The following is a 23,103-nucleotide window of genomic DNA, read 5'->3' on the forward strand; positions in this document are numbered from 1 at the left end:
AGATCCGAACGGCATGGGGCGCCCATGAAAGGAGCCCCCTCACTCATGGACTTTTCAACCACACCCTTTTTGCTGTGTACCCTCTGCTGATGGCAGAGTTGCTGCCCAACTACCTACCTGAGCCAGGACCTTGATGCTTACCAGATGGGGCGCGCTACCTGCAGCTGGTTGTACTTACTTCACCTCCTGTCCTGCAGATACCTGCCCAGGCCTGGTCAGAGGCGAGCTGGAGAGTGACTTGTTGAAGGCACATCCCACAAGCCTAGCCTTTGAAATGCTAGCCCATAGCTTGTCTGCCCTAAATCTCAGTCTCTCCAGGTTAAACCCTCAACATGCAAATATACCCAAGGAGTGGGGAGAGGAGGGGTACCTGTCAGGATGAGTTCATCATGGTGTCAAGCACTCATGTCACTCATTTTTGACTACCATGTGCCAGGCTTGTCTTCCTTGTTGTCTGGAAGGGAAGGGTGAAGTGCGGGACCAAGACTAAGAAGGCATGCGGCAGGCTGCCCCATGCCACATCTAGAGCTCAGCCTGGGCTGGGAGGAGAGTCCAGGAAACCTCACTGAAACATCACCAGGGACTTCAGTCCTAAGGAAGAAGGAGCAGACAGACTATGGAAAATACTGCAGAAGAGCCCTTTGGATTTCTTTTTTTTTTTTCTTATCAAATGTTATTGTGAATTAGCAGCACTCACTCCTGAGCCAGCCTTTACAGCCTCCCTTGTAGCAAACCTTAAGGCTGGAAAGAAAAGCCTTTCATTTGAGAAACGCTGTGGGGGTTTATTACTGAGTCAATGGAGAAAGCAAAGGGAGTCTGTGAGAGGAAACAGTACAAAGACTAGAATATCTTCAGCAAAATAATTGCAAGGCAACATTTCAGGGTAGTTTAATTTCCTACTGCATTTTAATGACCAATATAGAAGATATAAAAGTGTCATTTACAGACAAACTCCAACATTTTGTTTCCCTGGTTGTTCTAATAGATCAAATGGGACATACAATATGATTTATTTTTTAATTTTTTCACCAAGCACTGTAATCAATCTTTCAAGCTACAGATCTGTGTAGTTACCTCTTGTCACACACTCAAAATAGATGTGAATAGGAAGTGGGAAGAAAACTCTTCTTTTTCCTTCTGATAACCAGGCAGGAAATCTTTACAAAGTACATCCTTAGGCATTTTCCCATTCTGATTGTAACCTTTTTGGAAGTTACAATGTTGTCATTCCCAGCACTGGAGGTGTCCTGATAACACAGGAGCGATGATGAGGGATTTAGGAATTCAGGGTCAGTTTTTTAACCCATGAGCTTCTCTTGCCTCTGCTCATCACTGAGACCCAAGCCCTCCAGGAGGCGTGTGCTGGGCAACGCAGGGAAGCGACCTCCATCCCGGCTCTTCCTGGGTTCCAGGTTCCGGGGGGCAGGGCGGGGTTGGGGGATGGGATGGTGGACCAGATCTAACCCCCCATAGGCGCATCTGACTCATCTCACACAGCCTCCTCTTCCTCTAAAATCAGCTGATGGGGTCCCTTGGGAACCCTTATATTCGGACTTTGTTTTCTGCGGCTAGTAACATCGCAAAGGCAGAATCTGGCTTCTCAGCAAGGACTTCAGGCTTATCAAACTCCACTACCTGAAAGTCAGAGAAGAAGAGCTGAAATTGTCAGAAAAAAGCTACCCGCCATAGAGCCCAAACCACTGAAACCTCTGGAGAGGTGACACCAACTTTCTGTACCTTCCCATTTTCCATGACCAGGACACGGTCACAGTTGAGGACTGTGTTGAGCCGGTGGGCAATGGTCAACACAGTGCAGTCTTTGAAGGCGTCTTTGATGGTGTTCTGAACAAGAGTGTCAGTCTTAGAGTCCATGGAGGCAGTGGCTTCATCCAGGAGAATGATCTGTTGAAGAAGGAATGTTGTGAAAGTCACACCAAGCCAAAGCTGTACCTAGAGGGAAACTTACAGTCTTAGCTCAATTCATTAAAAAAGAAGAAGAAGAAGGGCTGAAAAGTAAGGAGCTATGTATCCATCTCAGAAAGTTAGAAAAAGAGCAAGAGAAAAAAGCCATATCACACAATCTTTATCTTTCGCAGAGGGAACTGACTTGCTGGAGAAGCAAGACTGTACATTCTTTACTTACCTTTTTATAAATGGTTTATTCTAATCCCACAAACTATAGGAAGAAATGCCCCATGATCTTTACCTACTGCGCTTATATGAGTCAGCATGAGGCAGCACTTCTATTAGTTTCCGGTTTCTGCTGTAACAGAGTCACATAAATCAGAGGCTCAAAACAACACACGCTATCTTACACTTACTTCTGGAGGTCAGAAGTCCTAAAGCCAAGGTAGTATCAGCACTGCATTCCTTCTGCAGGCTCAAAAGGAGAAACGTTTTTCCTGCCTTTTCCAGCTTCTAGAGGTTGCCTGCATTCCTTAGTATACCTTCCTGGTATCACTCTAACCTCTACTTCCATCGTCACTTTCTTTCTGACTCTCTTGCCTCTCTTACAAAGACTTGTGTAATTACACTGGGCCCACCAAGGTAATCCAGCGTAATCTCCCCATCTCAAGGTCCTTGACTTAATCACATTTGCAAAGCCCTTTTCCCCAGGTAAGGTAACACGTTCACAGATTCTGAGTATCAGGACATGAGCATCTTGGGGGTGGGGGGGGGGGGGCGTTATTATGCCCGCCACAGTGCTGGTTTGCAAATCAGAGGACTTGATCAGCTCAGCTCTAACTCTGCTTGACTTTGGCTAAAACTTACCCAAGCCTCTATTTCTTTGTCTGTGAAAGGGGATTACACCTTATTATGTATGTAAAATGCAAGGACAACCCATCAACCACTCAGTACCGTGTAGGGCCACAGGCAGCAGTGAATGTATATTGGCCCCCTTCCCTGCCGTTAGCACGCTAGAGAGCCCATGTGATGGGTTACCCTTTGATCAGGGTTCAGAGGACACGATTTCTTTTTTTTTTTTTTTTTTTCACTTCAAATTATTGAATCTGTTATAAAGTTGAAATTCTATGAAAATATTCTTTTCTTTAATATAGTAAATAAAAACCATGCCAATTACCACTTCTAAGATTGTTCACCTATACCTATCACAGTTTTGTAGCATATTATAAAATACAACTTGGTGGTGATGGTTTAGCCACTTAAGCTGTGTCTGACTCTTGCGGCCTCATGGACTGCAGACCACCAGGCTCCTCTGTCCATGGGATTTCCCAAGCAAGAATACTGGAGTGGTTGCCATTTCCTTCTTCAGAGGATCTTCCAGACCCAGGGATCGAACCTAGGTCTTCTGCATCGCAGGCAGATTCTTTACCACTGAGCCACCAGGGAAGCCCAAATACAACTTAACATTATGGAATAGCCTGAATTTCTTAAGGCAGAATTTTCTCTGGGTCACTGAATTTAATTGAAAGATTGTAACAAACTTACACTTAAACACACAGAATATGCTTACAATTATCTACCTAATGTTTAAATACCTTCTTAAGAGTGGACAAAATAGGCAACCACTTATTTGTTTTCATGGTATTGTCTAAAGTCTGGCTGATTGGAGAATGGGATTTCTAAAGCAGCAGCAATCCTTTCCTTGAAATCAGTAAGCAAAGATGACTAAGTCACTAAGAAAAAAGAGTATAATTTTATAGTCCTCATAGACTGGCATACTGAAGCCCTTTTTCAGTATCCTGAGTACTGTTTATCAGGCCTCAGAATTGTTCAGGGACAAAGGGGAAATGTTGAGAGGCTGATTTCTCAAACCCAAACCACTTAGGAGGACAGAAAGAATACCTAAGCAAGGCCTCCCGGGGAAAGGCCCAGGGGAGGCAGGTGCTATTGCTGTAAATAGCTGTTATTTTTCAATTTTGACCCTTTACAACTTTGTCTTAAGAAAAAGTGATCGGTTTTTAAATGGACCAATTCCTCTCTCTTTGCTGAGAGACAAACACGTGGCTCTATCCCCTGGATTGAGCGGCACTGCAGGGAATATCAAAAATTTGACCGATCCATTTTCCGTGCTGTTTCCTTACTTTTGAATCACGGAGAAGTGCTCGGGCCATACAAAGCAGCTGACGTTCCCCTACTGAGAAGTTTTCTCCATTTTCTGTGACTTCTGCCTGTAATTTTTCCGGGAGTTTCATTATCTATAAAACACAGAGAATGCCATATCTGTGCTGGTGATCTATAAAATTGTCCTGCATCCGCTATATTGATGGCCCCCTTCTCTTGCATTTATCAGCTGGCTTTATTTCACTGCAGAAAAGAAAGCGCAAAACAACAATCATTTCAATATTGCCAACAGGCACCAGGGAGAGACCAAGGAGTAGGCAGACATTAATAATTTAAAATCACAGCGTGATTCATAGAACCCCGTAGACACCTTGCCAAAAGAGTACAAATGATGCACAGACGGCTCCAGAGAAACACAAACAACCGTAAATGGCTTTCAGCGTCCCTGTTTCCATGGATAAAATAGAGATGGGATGGGCGTTTTCTGGTCATCAAGGAAAGGTAAGACAGGGTCTGATTTATTTAGCATTTTAAGTCAAAGCGGCTTTGGAAAATGCTCACCTTGGTCCCAAGTCCTGGGGAAAAATTCCCTCTGGGCTGCAGAGGTGCCCGTGCTCACCTGCTGACCCAGCCGCAGCCCATACAGGACAGGGCCCCACCTCACAGATGGGGCATTCCATACCACACCCCTCACCTTCCCAGAGCTTATCTGTTTCAATAAGCAAATGAGGCTACTGACACTTCCTCTGCTCTGGAGTCAGACGGCCTTGAGGTCAAGTCTCCATTCTGCCACTCCTACCTTACTACCCTGAGTCTTAACCGCTGCATCTCGAAAAGTGAGGGTAGGAGTACCAACCTCGGGGGGATGAAATCAGCTGAATTTCAGTTGGATGAAACCAACTGAGATACTGCATGTAGAGCTCTTGACTCTGTTGGGCCACTGCACTGGCCTAATAAATAGTCTATTGCAACTTTTAACAAGGAGTAATAAGGATCAACATATGTGGTGCCAGCAAACAACTGGCCAAATTTAAACCCGGACCAGGTATTTGGGGCACTGGGGCTAGGAAATGGACGTGTCCCGGACAGCCCCAGCGACCTACTGTGTCTTTCATGAATGTTCTCTCCAGAACCTGCCAGAGCATCTCTTCACTGTGACTCTCAAACGGATCCAAGTTGTACCTGCAGTGAAGGAAAGGAGAGGAAGCTGAATTTCTGAGGATGAGCGGATGGAAGAGCATATTTCCCACAGCACGAGGGGAAGAGCAGAGGTGGTATGTGATGATCCCGTGGCAACAAGAGCAGTGCTTAGCCTGGGACGGTGGTCCATGAAATACAAACCTCAGGCTGAGAGACCGCAGACCCATGACTCTGGGATGGAGCAGAGACCACACCAAGGTGGGCAGACCACCACCAAGCGAGGCAACAAGGATACACATTCGGTCCTCTCGGAGGCTGTGTGCAGAACAGCAGGTCTGACTTTGTGCAAAGTCTTGGCAGAGAGAGTGGGGGCAAGCAATTCCACTTGCTGGTGCATTCACTCTGCCTCGAGAGGCAAAGCTTTATCAGCAGCTTCAGGGCCTCTCAGAGGGTGAGCGTCTCATGTGTAGGGTGTGAGTCTAGTGTTTCAAGACACAGAATCTCCTTCTTTTCACACAACTCTCAATATAGCCCCCTACTTCAGCTGGTGCTCAGTTGGGGAAAGGTGCCTCTTGTTAGAGGGACAGCCACTACACTGGGCTAAGTGAGAAACTGTGGTTTTTCCCTTGTGCCTTGCCAACAGATCTTGAACCCCTGTAGAGGTTGCAATGACCCTACCTTTCTTGTACGTGAGCAGCTTCTGTTCACTTCTCTCTCTCTCTCTCTCTCTCTTTTAATATTTATTTGTTCATTTGGCTGTGTCAGATCTTTTCTCTAGTTGTGGCTCACAGGTCCCAGAGCAAGTGGGCTTAGTTGCTCTGTGGCGTGGGATCTTAGTTCCCTAACTGGGGATGTAACCTGAGTCTCCTGCATTGCAAGGCAGAGTCTTAACCACTGGACCAGCAGGTAAGTGCCTCTGCTCACTTCTTAGTGGGAAGAAATGATGTGCTTCCAAAGGATGGCTACATATGTAGAATAACCACTCATTGTATTGTGTAAACTGGGGTAATATAGGGAGTGGCCATAGCTAAACCTGATAAGATACTGGACAGGCATAAACCAAGGCTCTCCAGAGTCAAATGGGATGTCTGCTCACCCTGCACATAGCATCTTGCTTATTTTTAATGCAGTTTATAAAACACAGGTTTCAGGGCTTTGGTCCTCAACTCCCCCAAAAGCTTGTGAACATCTTAGGACATAACTTCCCTCAGATAAGAACAACCCCAGGCCAGCCAGCATGTGACAACTTCTCAAAGCTCTTGTTACTCTGATTTTGCTACCCAAAAATAGGGATGCACAGCAATCAAAAACAGCTACCTTACTGTACCTACAAACAGGACAGGATCCTGGGGGATCACAGTCAGCTTGGTTCTGAGGTCTTCCAAACCAACAGTGCAGATATCCACACCATCAATGAGGATTGTGCCACCAGCAGGCTCCACCAGACGAAACAAAGCCATTCCTAAGGATGACTTGCCTGGGAACAATAAATGTAGAAGCAGCAAACATCACATCAATTTGCACTGCATCATATCTGAGTATCTGTCTAATCAAGTGAATTTTTAATGCAGTGAAAATTGCTCTGTGTGGATGAGTGTACAGACAGAAGTCCCACTCTGCAGGGGTGATTGGCTGCCCTAACACTATTACCCTGCCTATCCCTGCAGGGCTGTTAGCGCGTGACTCATCCTCTGGGCCTCGTCTCACCAGAATGATTCTCATTTAATTAATTCAAAAACTGATGTGTGTTTACTTCCATCTCCATACACACCCATTCAACCTGAAATCCCAATTTACAATAAAGACATTTCAGGGAAAAAACAGCCAATCCGCCACACATACACATCACCCTCTGGTGTGATATAACTAGCATACCCGGTGGAAATGCAAAGAAAACAACCTGCAAAAAACGCAATCAGAGCTTGTCCTCACCAGAACCTGTTCTTCCGACGATCCCAACTGTCTGCGCACTTTGGATGTTCAAGTTCAGCCCGTCGAGAACAAGGGGAGTATCATCTCTGTATCTCATCTGATAGTCTCTGAATGTTATCTCCCCGTGGCTAGGCCAGTCGTGGGGACAGGTCCCCACCTTGAGGGGGTGAGTGCATTCAGGAACACAGGTCTGAAAAGCAGAATAACAAATGGCAGGTTAATAGTCATTTGCTTTTCCATTCATTTCACTCATTCATTCATGTATTCATTCACACAGTTCTAGGCACTAGTATTCATGGTGGTGAACTAGACCAGTAAGGATACTGCACTGCAAAAACTCACATTGCAATGGGGAATTCAGATAATAAAACAAGAAAAGAAGTGAGAAATGAAGACAATTAAACAGACTATTGCCGTAGAATACAGAATATGTGTGGTGAAAGGGGTAGAAGATGTGAAAGTAACAGTGTTGAGGAAGGCGTCTGTGAGGATGTGACGTTCAAGCTGAGACCTGGAATGCTGAGACAATGCCAACTATGAGAAGATCCATTCCAGACAGAGATGCTAGTGCAAAGGCCCTGAGGCCAGAACAAGCTTGAGGACTTTGAGAAATAGAAAAGTTGTATGGCCAGGGCTTAATGAATAGAGGGATGAATAAATATAAGGAGCAGGGCATACTGGTCCTTGTGAGCCTCGGCAAGTGTCAGCATCGTGACCAATCCAGACCAAACCTTGAGAGATTTGCAGAATTCAGTCAGACACAATTTCATCATCTGCAAGAGTCACTGTGGTGTTATAAGCAGGAAGCACAGCATGTCAAGTTCAGAGTTACATGGAAAAGGAATTAAAGTTTCCTAAGAGCCCAAGGAAAGCAAAGTCTAATTAAGCAGTGAAGCAACGTGACTGCATTATAAGACTAACCCCCTCCTCTGAATTATAAAGTCCCTGTTCACCAGGGAGAAATAGGGCTCCCACGATCCCCATTAGGGTGGCTGACCAGCTCAAATTGCTGGTCGATAGGCAACTACAATTAACTGAGAAAATAACAGTATTCCTAGACAGTGAGTATTTTTAACCCCTAGAAGATTTAGAATTAGTAATAATAGTATTTAAGAGAAGCAAAATTATAATAGTAATATTTTTAGTTTATGAACTCTGCATACTTGGTGTTTTAACTATTCATAATGTTAATAACATTCAGACTGTGATTCTAAATTAAAATGTATAATTGAATAACTTATTTAAACATGGTTTTAGGTTTAAAAACTTACTGTTTATATACTGCATTGGGATTGTTATGAGAACTTAAAGCTCTCCATATTTATAAGTTTAATTTATTAGATTTATATAACCTCAGGAAGGTTTGTTTGTTGAATCAGATTATCGAGGTACTTAAAAAGGAAACGGAATGCATTAAATTTTAAAATGCAGTTTAAAATGTTTTAAAGTGTTTAATTAAGTTTGCAAATGGGGCCAAATGCTGTTCAAAGGCCCTTAAAAGTGATTACTTGAATTGGCGAGACTGCTTTTCAAAGAACAGCAGGATTTGTAAGGGGAACAGAAAAAGCTTTGAAAGAAGAGTTAGATTAGTTTTTTTTTTAATTTAGTCCGTCGAATATTAATTTTTAGAAACTAAAGTAAGCCACCAAATTCTCTTTTCTGGGTATAGAAATCCTTTGAGGAAATGTTTTTTAAAAGAACTTCTCCCTCAGCATTAAGGGCTTTAGACTACATAAATATGGACTTTAGGAAAATCCACACATGAACAAGGAGAAAATGCCCAAGTTCTGCAGCGTCAACGGGCTCCTCCCAGGCCCCGGTTTCTTACCGAAATGTATTCCCTGAGCAGCTCCACGGAGGTGAATTTGGCCTGGGTCTCGGTCCCCGTCCGCACGCACACTTGGAGCAGCCCGCTCAGCTATGGGAGGGAGTAGGCAGGTCAGAGCCCTTTCCGCCTTCAGGGGCAGCTGTGAGTCACCCTCGGGGCTCCCTCCGGGCCACACAAAAATAGGCCTCCACACCCAGCCGAGGGTCCAGATGTAAAGACTCTCCTGTTGGGGTGTTTTGCCTTAAACACTTCCTTTGTATGTAGAAACAAATGGTAATTACATCCGCCCTGGCACTCCAGATGGTCAGAGTCAACCCACCACAGCATCGCTCCAGCACAGATCTCTTGGTTGGAGCAGTGGGGAATTCCTGTAGGCAGAAGTTCTCCAGGGGACCTCTGCACTGCTGGGTGCCCACCCCCTGAAGCCACCTGTGGGGTCCTGCACCTCTGTGCCCTCCCCGATGAGCCCGCCTGCAGCCGGAAAGCCCCAGTCACCACAGATGGCAGAAGAGGAAGACAACCATCAAACCCAGCAGCCTGCTTCAGACAGGAGAGAATCTAGGCTTAGACCATGACCTGCTAAGGTCACCCGCCTTAGGCCAGGATCCCCCAGAAGCCAACCCTGAGATTTGAGGGCAGGAGTGTACTGGGCAGGTTGGATGGTGGTCCCCCCACAGATATGCCGCACCCAGATCCCTGGCCCCTAAGCCTGAAGCACTCTTCCCTCCATCTTCCTTGGCTCCTTCTTGGTCAAGTTCAGGTAGCAGCCTGCAAGTCACCTTCCGGCAGAGACCTCCCTTGTCTCTATGGGGTCTCATGTGGCTTCCGCACTGACAGCCAGTGACCCTGCTTCATTATCTTAATAACAGTTCAACAGTTTCTGAAGTCTTATTTATTTACTTGCACACTTATTTATCCCATCCCACTGGAATGTAAGCTCATGAGAGCACAGACTTGCCCAGCTTGTTCACAGCTGAACCCACAGCAACGAGAACCGTTCCAGCTCCTGGGAGGTGCTCAGTGGACATCTGGTGAGTGAGTGAATGAACCCTGCTCTTAAGACAGGCACATACATTTTTGTTGTTGTTGTTGTTGTTGTTAAATTTAAGGGTATCAGCAAATGAACTTACTTACAACAGAAAAAGAAGAACTTATGGTTGCCGAGGGAGGAGGAGGTGGGGAAGGGATAGTTAGAGAGTTGGAAATGGACATGTACACAGTGCTATATTCAAAATGGATAATCAACAAGGATCCACTTGCACATGGAACTCTGTTCAATGTTATGTGGCAACCTGGATGGGAGGTGAGTTTGGGGAAGAAAGGATGCATGCATATATATGGCTAAGCGCCTTCCCTGTTCACCTGTAAAGACCGCAACATTGTTAACTGTCTATACTCCAATACAAAATAAAAAGTTTTTTTAAAAAAAATTCAAGGGTATCAGCTCTTCAAGGCCCCAGGCAGCCCTCCATAGGGTTAAAATCCCCTTGTCAGCACAGTGCTGGCCCCAGGAAGTGTCTGCTCTTTCCATAATGTTACGTGATATTACTTTGCACTTGCTTTCTACTCTGTGGGACTTTACAGCAATTTCTCATCCATCTAGGAGTCTCCTCTGTTCTCAAGGGAAGCTTTGTCAGCTGGATTTTCTGTGTTCTCCAAAGGGGGGTAATGCTCAAGCAAGCCAGTTGCAAGAAACATATCCCCTGGATCTTGATATGTGCAAGTTCTCCAGCCTTACAGACATGTTTGAAAACAGTCTCGCAGAAAGCTGGTGATATCTCCCAAGAGCATGACCTCAGTCGAGGAAAGCTGAAACAAGTACAGGAATCTAGCCAACATCATCTGTTTAATACTTTACGAGGCAATAACAAATAAGATCAGCCATCAATGAGGGAAACTGCCTACCCAAGGAAAATCCATTCTCCTCGATTAACATAGTGTCCTGAGCATATATTTTTGTTCCTCCTCTTTTCCAAAGTATTCTTAAAATGATGGTGAGAGATTTCAAAACAGAATAGACCATGAACAGCAAGGGGCTTGGGAAGAAGTATTGAATGAGAGTTACAAGTTTCTGGAAGATGGAAAGAGGATGAACGCCTTTTGATAGGATAGAGGCAGAGCGCGCTGCAGGGGCTTCCAGAGTGCTCCATGGAGCAGAACTCAGGGAGGCTCCGGGAATGAGGAGGGGCCCTCAAAAGACTGACTGAGAGATGGTGCATTGACAAACTTCTGTTGGACCCATTTCTTCCCCTTCCTCATCTTCCTCCCAGCTGGACACTCTCCCTAGACCAACACACACACACACACACGCTTCTTTAAAGAAATTGAATAATTTTGGGATAAATGGGGCTCCTAGATAAAGCCCCTTTAAAACTAACTTTTGTGTGCCTGGAGGCCTGCTCCCTGGCTGCTTTCCTGAAGTGAAGCAGCCTGTGGACAAGTCCAACCCACCCATCCACAGTCATAAAACCTCCCATCAGGAGAGACCTAGTGAAGCATACACAAAGACAGAGGAAACCCTGAAAATCCAACATAGGTTCTCATACTTCAATACAAAAGGATGACGGGACATATGAACAAAACCAGTGCAGCAAAGAGCAAGAACCAGATAACAAACAGAACCAGATAAACAAACGAACAAAAAGCCTGACCCTGGGAAAAAAGCAGATATCAGTCAAAGAAGAGAGGAGAGTTTAAGAAAGGCAGAGTTTAGAGTTTTCTCTGATTAATATCCTCAGAGAGATATAAAATACATGTTTAAAGATGATTCTTTTAAAAACTCAGAGGCTAAGAAAGAGTACATGAAAATTAAGTGTGCAAAGAATGGCTGAATGACAGAGCAAAGGAAAATTCCCAGAATAAAAATAAAAAGACAAGAACAGGGAGACGTCGAGATGAAAGAAAGGAAGCATAGCGCACTGATGCAAGAAACCCAATATTCAAGCAATATGAGTCACAGGAAGAGAAAACAAAGGCAAAGGAGACAAAGACATTATCAACAGGAGGAAAAAGAGTACGGGAGGAAAAGGAGAAATTTTTCCACTTGAAGAGAGACTTGACTGTATTCTCTTCCCAGCCTTGAACAGAATCAGCGGAAAGAGACCACCACTCAGACTCGTCGTCCTAGAGTGTCAGAGCCCTGGGGTTAAGGGCTGCATCGGAACAGCTTCCAAAGAGAGAAACGTGAAGCATGTGTCAAGGAGCAGATACATTCCCGTGTCTACTCCATGCAGACTCAGATGGGATCAGACCCAGATGGCCTGGGTTCAAATCTCGGCTCTCACACATGCAGGTGTGTGACCCTGGCAAGTCTTTCTGGGCCTCAGTCTCCTCACCTGTACAATGGGGATTATGGCATGCCTACCTCATGGGTTATTGTGGAGATAAATGAGTTAATTTATGGAAAGAATTGATAACAGTGCCTAAAATAGCGTGTGTTTCCCTATTATCATTATCATTCCCTATTACTATTATTTCCATATTGTTGTTATTTTTCAAAAGAAAAACCCCAAAGCACCTCAAAAGAGAAGTCAGTAATTCTTTGTCACGGACACCGTGGCTGCCTCTCCAGCATTGCTTTCCCTGTCTCCATTGTGGGGCAGCTGTGTGACTTGGGTCAGGATGGAGTGTGACTCCCTCCTTTGGCCTAAACCAGTCATCTCAATCCCATCTGTTCACGAATTAACAATAGTTCTGGGATGCCTCAGTTAATCCGCTAACAGTAAAGCAAGGGCTTTTGTTCAGTGGTTGGAGCAGGAAAGGCTTTCCTCCTGCTTTCTTCCTGCTAGAGCCCCTAGAGGCTGCCGGCCACCATTGTACAACCATGAAGGAAGTCACTATGGGAGGATGAAGCCAGGGGCCATGGTCCCCCTGTGCCTGAAGCCCATACAGCGGCCAGACCTTTTAACCACATGAGCCACCGCGAGCCTTCTTTATTATTTAAGCCCATTCGAGTTAGGTTTTCTGTTATGTCCACCCTGCCTGATACACTCTATGCCAGAGCCTCCAGGCCAAGCCCAGCCTTCCACTAGGTGTTACCTGGATGATGTAAGACAATGACAAGCCTTTGGATGAAGCACTGATGGAGGAGAAACTCAGGGTCACCAACAAGGCCACAACGAAGGTGACGATGTTCATGAGGACGTCCATTCTTAGAGCGAACCATCTGAGAGCACAGTTAAAGTACAGGAGATGGCTGCAGTTTTCATCGTTTAGCATCTTGAACCTAAAATTAAGAGATGAGACAAAACAGGAGGTCGGGTTGTGCCTCCATAGACTTAGAGTTAGGGCTACCAGACAAATAGGGCAAGAGGAATTTTTAATCAAAGGCCAACGCATTAGTACATGGGAATCTCTTACAAAGAGAGCATAGATCCAGACTCTAAAATCTGCCACCATGAGCATCTTTGATTTGCACGTATTTTGAGAAATCCCAGGTGGCAATAGAGCTTGATGCTGAGTGGGCTCCTTCTGTCTTTCCCAGAACTGGCAGCTGGAACCCATGGCTGAGAACCTCCTTTTCAACCTTCAAAGGACCGCTGTCTTCAGAGCAGCCATCCCCCAAAGGCCCAGTGGAAATGACTGTTGATCCCTTTGATCTATAAAGGGTGGGAGGTGGATGAGAGCTCAGTGTTTGTGATGGTAGGGAAAGGAAGAGAGGGTGCTGGACTGGTTCTCCTCCCCAGTTCAGGGAAAGAAGATTCAAGGCAATTGCTTATAAAGCTGGAGGGAAAAAGAGTAAGCTGACATCTTGCACGCCTGCTGCGTGTCCCCTGAGCCAAAGAGGAGAGGGAACACGGGGCAGAGCGACAGAGCAATGACACCGCCAGGGGATGGGCAAGACCCACACCCAGAGTTGCTCATTCCCCAGATGTATGGAAGATGGTCCTGCCCATTCCTGCAGTACCTAGAGTTGGGGTGCGGGGGGAAGATGGCATATGGGGCTTCAGTCCTGGTGCCACACTGATTGGCATGAAGTGGGAGGCCCCACATCAAAGGAAAGCAGTGAGGCTGCCAGGAGCTCACGGAAGAATAAAGCAGAGCCCGTGGGCAGTATGTCCAGCAGAGTGACTGGGGACCCGCGTCCTGGTGGGGGCTCTCCCCTGCCACGCCACATCTGCATGAGGAGCTGGGTCAGCAGAAATGAGCAGCAGAAATAGACACAGTGGTCCCCTGAGGAGGGTGTGTCCATCTCCTACTCCCCCACTCCATCTCCTTGCACCAGCCTCAGACAACCAGGCTCAGAGAAAAGGGAGGGGGTGTTTAACACAACAGACCAGGTGCTTCCGAACAGCTACCCTGCCCCCTTGTCCACAACATATGGCGACACAGCACGACTGCTCCAATTCTCTGAGCAGATGCCTGGGGGGCGGGGGTGTGTGTGCTATGACTTGTGTACATTTAAGATTGTAATTTTAACTGAACTGAGCTAAACAGACCAGAAGGGACATCAATCACAATTGCCACTAAAGGTTCCCTGGACCTCCTGGGAAAGGGCCTTCTTCAGAATAACTGGTAAAAGAAATTATTGGTAAAATTGAAAACCATTCGATGCTTAAACCCTAAGAGTTGAGATTCCTCCACTGGCACAGTCATGACGTCCTCGGGCACGGCTGCTCCATCCTGTTCTAAACCTCCTCCAAGGATTCTGGCCTGAAACACCTCTGACCACCCAGGCTGGCCCTCTCTGTCTGCACTCTCACTTACTTTCCTCAGTTAGAATATTCTTCCAAACACCATGATGTTTTCACCATGTCACTGTAAAGCCTACAGATTCAACTGATAGCTTGAGTGACTCAGGAGTCATCTGTGGTCTTCTCCGTGCGCTTGGTTAGGTTGTGCAGAAACAGAGCCACTGGCTGGGGTCAAATTGGAATTTGACCTCCAACCTTTTTTTAGTGGTGCAGCATTTTCGTCTGGTTGCAAAAGCAACACAAGTCAGAAGCCCAAGCCCTCTGGAAAGTCCATGACTGGAAAGAATGGATGAAGACAGCAGAGCCCATCAGTACTGTGGGGGCTCAGCTAGCCTACAGAATCGTTCTGGAAACCTTGGAGGACAATCTGCTGGAAGACAAGGCTTGAATCTGCTCAGTTTGTTGAGAGTTGCTGAATGGTCCATGATCAAGACACTGGAAGGGGCATTGCAGGGCCCTTGACAGATGATGTTCAGGTCAAACCAGTAACAAGGCTAGCTGCTGACTGAAGTAAAGACAGGCTGGAGTGCCTGAGATTGGGGATGGCAGGGAGAAAGAGATGCAACTTTTGAAGTGTACATTAAGCTTTTGAGAAAGGAAAGGATGGGGGTGGAATAAGAACATCTGTGTGGCAGAGACACTATAGGTTCACCAAATTCCATGTTCACAGCTGGACTACATTTCCCAGCCTCCTTTGCAGTTAGCCACACCCATGTGACTGAAATTCGGCTGGTGAAAGTACATAAGTGATGATCACCTTCACTGGGGTCCTCCTCTCACATCTCTGCTCTTACCTTCCAATTAGACCAGAGGAGCTGTGAGATGCAGAGAGACTGTGTGCCTGAGTATGGAGCAGAATCACCGACCCCTGCCCCATGGACGCTTGTTCACATATGACTTAAGAATAAACATGTATTGGGTTAGCCCCTAAAATTTGGAGTTGTTTGTTACCACAGTGAACTTACTGTGACCGATACACAAAGATAACCTGTGATTATATGGTGTTTTAGAAGATTGGAGATGGAGGATTCCAGAGAAATTTATTAACCTAGCCCCTGCATCTTACAAAGAAGAAAATTGGTCCATCTACTGAATGAGATGTAATGTGGTCTTTAAGAATGAGCTTTACAAGGAATATGTAATAACAGAGGGGAAAAATGCTATTTAAAAATAAAACACAACAAAAATGACTATAAGTACTTCAGAAATACAAAAACAGAAAAGATTGGAAGGAAATACACAAAAATATTAATAGGATTTGGGTTGCAGGCCTATGGGAGATTTTTGTTGTTGTTGTTTTCTCCTATTTTCCTGAGCTGAAAACATTCTACTTCTAGAGAAGAAAAATAAAACACATAAAGCACCATGGAAAGGTTGTCACTGGATGAACTTGAGTCTTTGGGGGCCTCGGACACTGGGGGAAGAGGCTAAGTGCATGAGGGGCTTCCCCTCCATTCTACCAGCTCTCCATCCAGTCAGTCCTCATCCCTCAGACTGCCCTCCTCAGAGCTGGGCCAGTAGGGAGCAGAAGCCCGGGGGGCAGCCCCCGCCCAGGACTCACTTGTTAATGCAGTCTTCCCTCTTGTTGTAGGCGTGGATGGTTCCCAGGCCCTGCATGGACGAGGTGATGTGGGAGAACCAGGGGGACCGGCTGATGTTCTCCACCTTCTTGAGTTCCTGGATTCCTCTGTGGAAGACGCTGCAGGGAAACCAAGAGAGCCCCAGATGGGGTTTCCCAGGGCTCCCCTTGGCTCACACAAACCCAGCTAGGTGCTCAAGACAAATTGAAGACGGCCGGCGCCGCCGAACGAGGGAGGAGGGGCTGGCCTGCCGTTCTCCTCCGGGAGCAGCCGCCCCCGTGTGTCAGGAAGGAAGGGTCTCAGAAATTCAAGCCGCTCCTTCCTGCGTTCCCAGTTCTGAAGGCTTCCTGTGGCGTGAGGGTCTCACTGCAAGCGCTGTGACTCTAGTCTTTTCAAAGACTAGAGAATTTCACACAGTGCAGCTCCTAAATACAAGCCAGCCACCTTGGGGTGCCCAACCAAATAAAAAGGGCTTCCTCGATGGCTCAGTGGGTAAAGAATCCGCCTGCAATGCAGGAGACTCAGGGTTGGGAAGATCCCCTGGAGAAGGGCATGGCAACCTAGTCCAGTATTCTTGCCTGGGAAATCCCATGGACTGAGGAGCCTGGCCAGCTACAGTCCAAAGGGTTGCAAAGAGTCAGACACACCTGAGTGACCACACACACAAACAAATAAAAAGGGATCTCTTCCAGTTCTGGAGGAAAATCTGAATCTGGTGTATCAACTGCCAGTGTGCAGTCTTCTAAAGGCAGTTTCAAAGGTAATTTTGAGCAATATATGAACATCATCTCCTCAGGAGCTGACTTTAAAACCAGACTCTTCACAGTATGTAACTCCCCCTGGGCCCCCGTGAGTGCAAGACCACTGCCCACAGCACGCACAGTGGCAGCTGATCCATGACAGTGAATCTGACCCAGGGCAGAGGAAGGGAAACCTCATTTGTCCAGAGTTCAAGTGAGTTTGTTAGCAACATCCAATAATTCAGTCTGGATCAGCCTGATCTGGCCTGTCTTACAGCATACAAGAATGCAGTGCAGAGAAAAACCTTTTGCAAAGTAAATCAAAAACAGACAGAACAGAGAGAACAGACAGGAACCATGGTCAGACGAACACGTGACAAACACGTGGATGGTAAAAAACTAACACTAGCCCAAGGAATCACTTTTCTTAATAAGACGCAGCACCCACGACGTGGGGGATTCTCCGGTGGCTCAGTGGTAAAGAACCTGCCTGCCAATGTAGATGTGGGAGACATGGGTTTGATCCCTGGATTGGGAAGATCCCCTGGAGGAGGAAATGGCAACCCACACCAGTATTCTTGCATGGAAAATCCCACGGACTGAGGAGCGTGGCAGACTACAGTCCATGGGGTCACAGAGTCAGACCCTGAGCAGGCACGCACCTAGGACAGGTTATATTTAGAAAAAGACCTGCAGACATCATTTTTATTAGATCACCACAATAAACCCTTGAGGCCAGACACGGAGGCCCATGTGTCCTCTCTCAAGAGTCACCGAGGGGGCAGTGGGAGACTGAAGTGAGAGTCCAGCTCCCCCAACACCTAGGGCACATGTGCTAGTTCCCATGGTGATGCCAGCTGCAGCCAAGGATGCAGAGTCTGCCTCTCCACCCATGCGTCCCTGCACTCACACTTCCCACTGTTGGCTGGCTCATCCATGGACTTGATCCTCCACAGCCTTGAACTATCCAAAACCAAACCTGTGATCTTGATCACCCTCAACTGCGTCTCCTCAGCTGTGTCACTCATATCTGTCTTCACAATGCTCCCCATCTTGGATGCATCCTTGGCCTCTCCCATCCCCTAACCTCAGCGGACTATCTCAGAAATGGCTTCAGGATCCACCTGTTTTCTGCCCGGACTGCTGCTGCCTATGTCTCATCTCTCAGCCAGACTCTGCCCTGCAAGAGTCTCCAATACTATAGCCCTTCTCTGATCTTTCTGAAGCTTCATCCACCCTCCACACTGTGGCGAAAGCAATATTTTGCAAGCTCAACTCTGAGTGTGGTGTCCCTGTTTACAGGTGGATGTGGGTCCAGGATTTGTGGGCTGAATCCTTTGTAATCTGGGGGACCCTCTTCAAGATGCTGTGTGTCAAGTCCAAGGCAATTTTGTTGAGTTTTATTGAAACTCAAAGTTTGTATAACATTTAGGCAGCCTAGTCTCATCTGATCCTTTCGAGAACCCCTTTGGAAGAGGGCAGGCACATGTTCTGATGATTACCATTTTAGAGATGAGGAGACTGAGGCTTGCAGCATTCCTTTGACTTCTCCAAGGTCCTCCAGCTAGTTGTGCAGCAGAGTTGGGACTCTGGTGCAAATCTCATCTGATCTCCAATCCTTAGCCCTCACACAATACCACCAGCTGCTGGCTGAGAACTCCAGCTCATCCAGGACAGGGCGGAGCTGGGTTTCCTGGAAGGCTGGGACAGATGCTACCCTCCTGCTTTTCCCCAGGGTAGGTGAGAAGGTGGGCACAGGGACCCCCTCCAGTGCCAAACAGCTGACCACATCACTGGTCAGGTGGGGCTACTTCTCAAAGCTCAGAGAGACTGAGTTCTGATCGCCTCCCCTCCAGCAGCAGAAACCGCAGCACCCCATGGTTAAGAACATAACATCAGTCAGAGAGCAGCCACTGTTGCTACTTTCCTAACCTGGGACCAGTGACTTAATCTCCCAATCCTATCCACCTCTCAGCATGGCTCTGAGGCTCAAATGCCTGATGCATGCCGAGCACCTGGCACAGCACCCAAGTCAACATGCGCCCGGCGTTCAGAGAAGACAGCGAGGACTCAGCACCACCGGATACCACCCGGTCCCTGCCCAGGATTTGTGTGCTCCGCTTTAAAGGGCGCATCGACCTACCGTAAGAGAATGAAGAAGCCTAAAGCCAGGACGGCCAGGACTAAAAGGACAGCAGGAAACACAGTGGCCAATATCACAAGAATAAACAGCACCATGAAAAACTGCTGCAGAAAGTTCTCGGCGTGAAACGGCAGCCTCACATCCAGTTCGTCCATATCCTTGGAGAAGCGGTTCATCAGTCTGCCAGTGGGCGTCCGGTCAAAGAAGCTCATGGGGCTCTCCAGGATCTGCGGGTGACCACGGAGAGTCAGGGTCGGGGTGTGCGTTTGGTGGCACCACCCCCGACACCCCGGGAGGCCTGCCCGCTGCCTGGGATCGCGAACCAGGACTGAGTTTCCCTCTGGGGCCCGACACCGTGTGCCAGGCCATCCTGAGAAAGTGAGGCTGTGGCCACCGGGAGGAGCGTGACAGGGGAGGGATTCAGCCTCCATGAAGGATGGAGGGATTTTGTGCCCCAGGGCAATAAAAAGTCAAGTTCCACTGTCTCGATGCGGGCCACCCCTGTGCACTCCAGCCAGGGACCTCCCCGGCCTCCGGGGAGTGAGGAGGGGATCCCATGTACTCAGGAGATGCTCTCTGGGCCTGCGCTCGCCGGTTCCATGGCAGTGTCCTCAGGAAGAACTTCCCGACCACCCTTACCTTCACTCCCAGCCCTGTCGGGCCCGTGCCACGCCTGCAGCTCCCCAGAGTTTGCCTTTGTGGTTGATAATTAGATATGGGAGACTCAACGGTAAGCTTGGTGAGCAACTGTGTCCGCCCCAGAGCCCAGCACAGCGTCTGGCGCATCGCAGGGGATCGGTGTAAACCCCACTGACTGGGCTATGCATGCAGCCCCCCAGGGCGAGGGGCAGGGGGACTGAACCTTGTCAAACACTCGGTCATGCAGGGAGGAGGAGGCCATCAGCGTGGTCTTGGTGAACATGAAGCCTTTGGTGATGCCAAACACCAGGATGGACACCATGCTCCCTGAGTACGCCCACTGGTACACCCTCGGCCCGGAGTCTGCCAGCACCGTGCCCACCTCGCACATGCTCATGTTGCCATGAGGCCCACACATCATCTTGGGAGGAAAGCAAGGAGCACAAAGAACTGATCAATTGTCAAAAGAGTGGGAATTTTCCAGAGAATGTTCCCAGGGAGAAGAAACTAAACATAGGTGCGTAAACGTTAAGAAGGAATCAGGTGGTAAAGTCAAGTCGGTTCCCTGTGGGGCTCTTGAACTTTGAGTGGGTCCTCCTGCTGGGTCTCTGGGATTCCAAGGGCCCCTGGCTGACGAGGCTCAGCACAGTCAGTGGAAAAAGCATAACAGACAGGCCAGACCTGTACAGGGCAGTTGTCTTGGAAACCAACAGTGCCTCAGGGGACCAGAGGTGATGCTGGGCCAGGAAAGTCACAGAAGCAACAACATATGAATTCCATAGGCTGGCTGTGCAACCCTCAGGCAGCCCAGACAGGTTGGGGAATCAGGGACCCGAAGGGAGAAGCCACTGGGCCTTTGGGGAGATTCAGGAGCATCTCTGTAGGAGGGTTCAGCCCCAGAGCCCTCTTTCTTTCCTTTTCTGGGGGCGCACCTAGGAGGGCACTGGTTCACTGCGCTGGAGTCCCCAGGGGGTAGGAGGGAGTCTGATGAACCAAAGACTCTGGGAGGATCCAAAGTGACCCCACTTGGCTCCATCCTGCCCCAGAAGAACATGTTTTTGCCTCCATTTCTGGGGAGAGGCCATCTCTTCCTCCTGAGAAATTGGCAGTTTCACTCTTCTCTGAGCTGTGTGCTAAAAAGTCAAGACTGCCTTTGGGGAGCAAACAAGCGTCTTCCTTCTAAATGCCGTTTTGCTGATTACAGCCCTAGAGGAAATGTAAACCAGAGGTGGTGGCTGATGGATGCACATCCATAAAAGCAAGAGCATCCCTGGGGAGCTAATCAACCAAAGGACCAGCTTGAAGACGAGGCTTCACTGTGCTGTGGGCTGTGTCCACGCTGTCTGGGGGTGGAGCCAACACGTGGGTAGGCCGTCACGGCTGCTGCCCAGTTAGCACAGCACCGGCCTACTGGGGAGGCTTCACTCCGACGAACACCCTGGGCTCTCCAAGGAAAGGGCTCTTCAGGGGCAAGCAAGGATCTGGGGGAATGTTCCAGAGGTGCCTCTTTTTCTGCAAAGTGCAGGCCACCCCCCTGAGACAGGTCTCAGGGAGCTGTGCTGAACTCCAGGAGGGCAATCCCATCCTCTCCTCTGCCCGTGTCTTCCCAAGGCCTCCTCACGTTGGTTGTCATAGCAACAGAACTATACCAAAATGTAATCTTGGAGGATGGGGAGGCAACCTCACAGCATTTCCCGGGGGGCTCCAGGAAAGCTCTGAAGGCATGGGCCAAAAGCTGGGAGAGTTTCCATCAGGCTTGAGGGAGAGTAGACTTATCAGTCCTCAAGAGGGGCCTGGCCTGGTTGCAAATTTGGGAGTCAGGGAGAGGTCCGCAGGGGTCCTGCAGCAGATCCAGGCTGACTTTCGCATGTCCTCTTCCTTTAGAGGGACTTTGGGGAGCCAAGCCAAGTGGAACCCACTGACATCAGACAGTGTCCGTGATGAGATGTCAGTTTCTCTTCAGAGGCAAGAAGATGGAAATCTGCGTTAGGCCTCCCCAGTCCCTCCCAGGCTCTCCTTGGAGGTCCCTTACAACAGAGGCTGCAAAAAACTGACCCTATCCTGCCTGTGCATGACTCCAGACAGGCTGCATTTGCCTGGCACAAGCTTTTTAGCCAATCCTTTAAAGTTCGAAAGTGGCACATACAAATTCAGATGCCCTGCCTGTCTTGAAAGATCAAAGGGGATTGCTGGAGTCAAGCTGCATAGGTGTAAGCTGCTGACCTCGGTCTTGTGGTGGGGGCTGTGGGAGGCTCATTGTGTTCAGACTCTGTCAGCAACTGACTCAACAGTTGCCAGAGCCAAAGGGGAACTCACCTGTGAGCCCTTGTCTAACCAGACACCCAGCCACCAGTTGCTGAAGGCAGAGCTACCGATCATCAAGACGAAGAGGGACACCACGAAGAGAGAGAGCAAGTACCCTGCAGCGGAGGAGAGAGGGCCAGGGGTTACAGAGGCCACGCAGCAGCGGTGGGCTCCTCTTCTTCAGGGTCCAACCCTGGTGGGGAAAATCGAAGCCTATAGGGAAAGGTCCTCCACCCTGGGAAGCACTTTCTAAGCTGACATGATAACTATGAGCATTAGGTCCCAGAAACCCCAGTGGGGACATCTATTCCACCTGGTTGGAAAATGGATCCAAATGTCAACATGTTTAAAAACAAAACCACCACTGTTCACTCTAATAAAAGTGACTCAGTTTTTTTAAAACAAACAAATTTTAAAAAACCCGGCCTTGCTGGAGAGTGACAAGCAATGGAACTATATGTTATCTTTTGCACATGGCAATGACTCTTGCCCTGAAGGCAGGCAACGAGCAGATGGCGCTGCACTCAGAGATCAGAGTGCAAGGTTACACAAGCACCACAGCCAGGTCACGTTGCTGCTCATTCAGTTTCAATAGGTAGTGTCTGGCAGCTTTAATGGAGATAAAGGATGATTCCATTTAAAAGGCGGCTTTATCAGACTTTGGATTATAAGGGGGAAAAAAAATATAAAGCACTGATAAACGACCCTAGCATAAAGAGAGCAATTGTTAAAGAAGTCATAAAACATGAACCCAACAGTTTAAGAAAGAATTTTTAATGCAAATTAAATCAAGAAACCCGTTGTTTTCTACCAAACCTCCAGAAGCCTTAATGTACGTGTGATACGTTTTCCAGGTCACAGTTCCTTCCCGGGGGGACTCAGTCTGGATGAGCTGGTGCGGAGGAACTGTGGGGACAAACACAAGTCCTGCGACACCCGCAGTGGGGCGGCCCCCTCCTGCCCACCTCTCCACCCCCACCACTAAGGCCGGTTGTCATCCTTCCTTCCACTAGCCCTATGCTTTAAAATTTCCAACATACTTTTGCTCGTTTTATTGTTTGGTCCTCATGACAGCCTA

The 23,103-nt window shown here is 48.0% G+C and overlaps 1 protein-coding gene across 2 annotated transcripts in view; it reads right to left on the minus strand.

The window, feature by feature from the left end:
• Window positions 1-863: 863 nt before the first annotated feature.
• The window catches only part of ABCC12 (ATP binding cassette subfamily C member 12), a 59,371-nt gene continuing 37,131 nt past the window's right edge, over window positions 864-23,103 (minus strand). For both annotated transcript variants that reach the window (XM_061134411.1, XM_061134404.1), the window contains exons 17-29: window positions 22,842-22,931; window positions 22,038-22,141; window positions 19,945-20,142; window positions 19,083-19,309; window positions 16,181-16,318; window positions 12,965-13,121; window positions 8,927-9,016; window positions 7,099-7,288; window positions 6,484-6,643; window positions 5,130-5,208; window positions 4,047-4,160; window positions 1,738-1,902; window positions 864-1,635 (exon numbers count right to left, since the gene is read on the minus strand). In XM_061134411.1, coding sequence (XP_060990394.1) covers window positions 1,543-1,635; window positions 1,738-1,902; window positions 4,047-4,160; window positions 5,130-5,208; window positions 6,484-6,643; window positions 7,099-7,288; window positions 8,927-9,016; window positions 12,965-13,121; window positions 16,181-16,318; window positions 19,083-19,309; window positions 19,945-20,142; window positions 22,038-22,141; window positions 22,842-22,931 — 1,805 coding nt within the window. In that variant the 3' untranslated portion in view covers window positions 864-1,542. The remainder of the gene's footprint in view (window positions 1,636-1,737; window positions 1,903-4,046; window positions 4,161-5,129; window positions 5,209-6,483; window positions 6,644-7,098; window positions 7,289-8,926; window positions 9,017-12,964; window positions 13,122-16,180; window positions 16,319-19,082; window positions 19,310-19,944; window positions 20,143-22,037; window positions 22,142-22,841; window positions 22,932-23,103) is intronic.

The sequence above is a fragment of the Dama dama genome, chromosome 4 (genome assembly GCF_033118175.1).
Source record: "Dama dama isolate Ldn47 chromosome 4, ASM3311817v1, whole genome shotgun sequence".
NCBI classification, from domain to species: Eukaryota; Metazoa; Chordata; class Mammalia; order Artiodactyla; family Cervidae; genus Dama; species Dama dama.